Raw genomic sequence first — 4295 nt, forward strand, 5'->3', positions numbered from 1 at the left:
ATGGTTCATTCGCGTTGACTGCATAAACTGTTTTGTGTTGTGTGACCATGTTTAATTAAAGATACTAAAGGGGCATCCATTCATGCGGATTGATGCCGCAGGCTTAAGAACAGCTTATTAAAGGACTATACTATCATTCATTATGAGGGGACCATTTACCCTAGTCACATTCTTCACAGGTTTTACACTTGAAGGAAATACCGTGTTCAGTCCAAACTACTCAACTGTTTTTAGCCTGGCCCCCCATGCTGTGCGTTTACTAGCTGAGTTATTTAATATGTTGGATTAGTCTATTCTATGATGCGCTAACATTACGAAATAACCTAGTAATTTATCACAAGGTTTTTGACTTGAAAAAAAAAACGTTGTAGAGAGAGGAGAGTTCAGGTTTTAGCTGGTCGGATGCCGTCCGTAAAAGCTGGTTTTTAAAGGATTATTGATATTTATGAGGGCACACTATTTTCCTTATGTATATTTATAACTTTTTTTAACTAAAAAAAAAAAAAAAATTTTTGTTTCAAAGTCATAGAGCAGGAAAAATGAGGACCAACGGAATTTTTCTTTTTCTTCTACGACTTCTAGAGACCGAAATAAATCGATTTAAAAAATACCGGTAAATCGTGAACTTTGACGTCACGGCATACGCTCCCCGTAGGCGATGACGTCATAATTCATGACTCCCGCTTCGTTTGTTTGTGCGCAAGCGTTTCTGCGCATTTTGACGTGAAATCTGACGTCACAACTCTTTGAACTTTTTCATTAGAACGGCAATTAAAAATTGAATTTTCGACCTTTCGAAAGTTACTTTTTCGGAGTTTTGACCTCAAATTTGGATTTTCACAAATTTTTACGTAGGAATCGACCTTTTATTAATAATATTTTCCCAATTGCAACTCCTCGATTGTCTTGGAACAAAGCGTCCTCATTGAACAAACGTAGAGAGTTTTAAGTTTTACCATAACGCTCGACCAAGATTCCTTTTAGTCTGTATATTGGTTTTACCTTTTACCATAACTCTCGAAAATCCTGTCAGACTTTGATGAAATCTGGCGAAAAAATTGTTGAATAATGGCAAGTTGAATGCATTGATGTAGCACTGAAGTTAAGCAACCTTGTGAGTGGTTAGTATCTGATCTGGGTGATGATCTCCATTAGGCTCATATCTTAGTGGTAATTTTGTCAGTTTATTTACTTCTACACACCAGTCTGTCCGAGGGACTGGAAACAGGGATTTCCCAGCCTGAAATTTCCCTTGCTAAAGAAATAGCGAAGGTTAAGTGCGAAGGTCATCCACTCGTAAAATTTGTAGCCAAACCAAATGTCAGCCCAATGTAATTACCCTAGTTAGGGCTGATTGAGAGGATGACGAAAAACACCAAATGTCAGCCCAATGTAATTACCCTAGTTAGGGCTGATTGAGAGGATGACGAAAAACAGATCTTAGTGGTAATTTTGTCAGTTTATTTACTTCTACACACCAGTCTGTCTGAGGGACTGTAAACAGGGAGCATACCAGCCTGAAATTTCCCTTGCTAAAGAAATAGCGAAGGTTAAATGCGAAGGTCATCCACTCGTAAAATTTGTAGCCAAAACCAAATGTCAGCCCAAAGTAATCACCCTAGTTAGGGCTGATTGAGAGGATGACGAAAAACACCGACCTCGTCTGTACACGGGAAAAGGCGAAGAAAAAGGAGACTTATTTGTATAAGTCCCCCATTGTCAAGGCTATGGCTTTATACAACCAAAGCAGAGCCTTAATAATAACTAGCTTTTTATTAGGGTAACGCGTCATTCATTGCTACTACTGAGTTCCATACACATTAAGAAATGTGTTGGAACTGGTAGTAGTGTAGACGTTAGTATTAAAAAAAAGAAGGAAATACCAAAGGTTGAGTGCGAAAGGCATTCGTAAAAATTTGGTATCCAAAACCAAATGTCACATTTCAGGCTGGTATCTTCCCTGTTTAAAGTCCCCCAACCAGGCTAGTTAGCACGGTTGATAGCGCGTCTGCCATGAAAGCGCTAGGCCGCGGGATCGATTCCCGCCCGGGGGGTATTTTATCCTGAACGGATAAATCTTCGGAGCAGAGCCTTGATAATAACTAGCTTTTTATTAGGGTAACGCGTCATTCATTGCTACTACTGAGTTCCATACACATTAAGAAATGTGTTGAAACTGGTAGTAGTGTAGACGTTAGTATTAAAAAAAGAAGGAAACATCAAAGGTTGAGAGCGAAAGGCATTCGTAAAAATTTGGTATCCAAAACCAAATGTTACATTTCAGGCTGGTATCTTCCCTGTTTAAAGTCCCCCAACCAGGCTAGTTAGCATGGTTGATAGCGCGTCTGCCATGTAAGCGCTAGGCCGCGGGATCGATTCCCGCCCGGGGGGTATTTTATCCTGAACGGATAAATCTTCGTTCTCGGATCGGCTGGCTTTCCTGTCTTCCTTCTCTCTTCGATTTCGGGACTATAAGACCTTTGCAGTTACAGTTCCCTTTATCAAACCTCTTGGAAAAAAAGTCCCTCAGACAGACCTTCTATTCCATTTTTCACGCAGAATTTTCAATTCAAGTCTTTTCTATTCTCCAACCTCTTGGAAAAAAAGTCCCTCAGACAGACCTTCTATTCCATTTTTCACGCAGAATTTTCAATTCAAGTCTTTTCTATTCTCCGTAAGACCTTTGCAGTTACAGTTCCCTTTATCAAACCTCTTGGAAAAAAGTCCCTCAGACAGACCTTCTATTCCATTTTTCACGCAGAATTTTCAATTCAAGTCTTTTCTATTCTCCCCTATAGTTTTCCAACCCGGATTTCACCACGCCCATCTCGGAGATCGTGGACACGGTCATTCAGAACTGCCCGATAGACGTACGCCGCCCCCTGTATCACAACATTGTACTGAGTGGCGGCTCTACCATGTTCCGTGACTTCGGTAGGCGGCTGCAACGAGATATCAAGCGCGTCGTGGACGCCCGACTCAAACTTAGCGAGACGCTGAGTGGAGGATATATCAAGGTGAGTGGATCTAATTTCGTTGAAGGTAACGGAAGTGTCAAGGAAGTTCCAGGGGCGGAGACTGCATTGGTATGGACATGTTGAAAGAAGAGATGAGAGCTACATAGGAAAAAGAGTTGAGAGAATGGAAGTGAGAGGGAGAAAAGGGCGAGGTAGACCGAAGAAAAGGTGGAAAGATTGTGTGAATCAAGACCTGGGTGAGAAAAAAAAAAACCATCAAAACATGAGCTACACAATAAGGCTGCCTGGAATAGACTGACAAGAAACGCCGACCCTATTTAAATAGGGAAAGGCTAGGAAGAATACCTCGCGTAATTTTATAACTTGGGACTCGAACCACCAACCTCCAGATCCGAAGTCTACCTACCGTTAAGTTTACATTGGCTCCGGTCCATTTGGACTGTTGGCTTCGTAGTGTGTACGCATCTAAGGGATTGATATTTTGAAAAGCCATGTCCACACCATTTTCTTGTGAACGCACCAGTTCCCGACGCGTCACTGAAGATAACCCTCTGGAAACACTCGGTAAAACTTCAGAGAGGTCCAGAAGCCTATACAAATCAAATTGAACTTCACAGCCTGTTAGCTTAACAGACCTTCTAAGAACTGGACATACATTGGTAAAATCCACCCAAACAGTTATACAGCGTAACACACAAGTTATTAATACAGTGACGTTCAACATCAGGTAACATACAGGGTAGGGCTATCACATCCAGCATGGTTTGGTCATAGGATCATTGATGATGGTCTGTATAGCGTTGTACGAAACGCATATACCACCCAGTATTCCAATCCCGATCATTTCGTACATGTACACACGCATGTGCAGGGAGATTTCTCTGAAACACACAGTAGACAAACATGCACAGACATTATACGTGACATTATGACAAAGCAAAAACAAGGGAAAAAATCCCATTTTGTTGAATAAAATAAGTTCCGAACGACTGAATCCAGCCCCTGGATAACCGTGGAACATAAACATAACGACAAAGACAAATTTAAATGAGTCCCGGAGCCAGCCTAGTTAGCTTAGTTGGTAGTGCGTCTGCCTTGTAAGCGCTAGGCCGCGGGTTCGATTCCCGCCCGGGGCGGATTTTATCCTGATGGGATAATGTTCGTTCTCGGAAACGGCTGGCTTTCTCCTATCCTGTCTTCCTTCTCTCCTCGATTTCGGGACGATAAGACCATAGCAGTTAAAGTTCCCTCTGTCAAACCTCTTAAAAAAAAAAAAAAAAAAAAAAAAAAAAAAAAAAAAAAAAAAAAACAAAAAAA

At 41.2% G+C, this 4295-nt stretch overlaps 1 protein-coding gene across 1 annotated transcript in view; it reads left to right on the top strand.

The window, feature by feature from the left end:
* Positions 1-3101, top strand: part of LOC103520727 (actin-related protein 3-like) — a gene marked incomplete at its 5' end in the record, with an annotated part of 3818 nt that extends 717 nt beyond the window's left edge. Inside the window, 1 exon segment of the mRNA XM_026831741.1 lies at positions 2690-3101. Coding sequence (XP_026687542.1) covers positions 2690-3101 — 412 coding nt within the window.
* Positions 3102-4295: the final 1194 nt, after the last annotated feature.

The sequence above is a fragment of the Diaphorina citri genome, unplaced genomic scaffold (genome assembly GCF_000475195.1).
Source record: "Diaphorina citri unplaced genomic scaffold, Diaci psyllid genome assembly version 1.1 scaffold3997, whole genome shotgun sequence".
In the NCBI taxonomy this organism is placed as follows: domain Eukaryota; kingdom Metazoa; phylum Arthropoda; class Insecta; order Hemiptera; family Psyllidae; genus Diaphorina; species Diaphorina citri.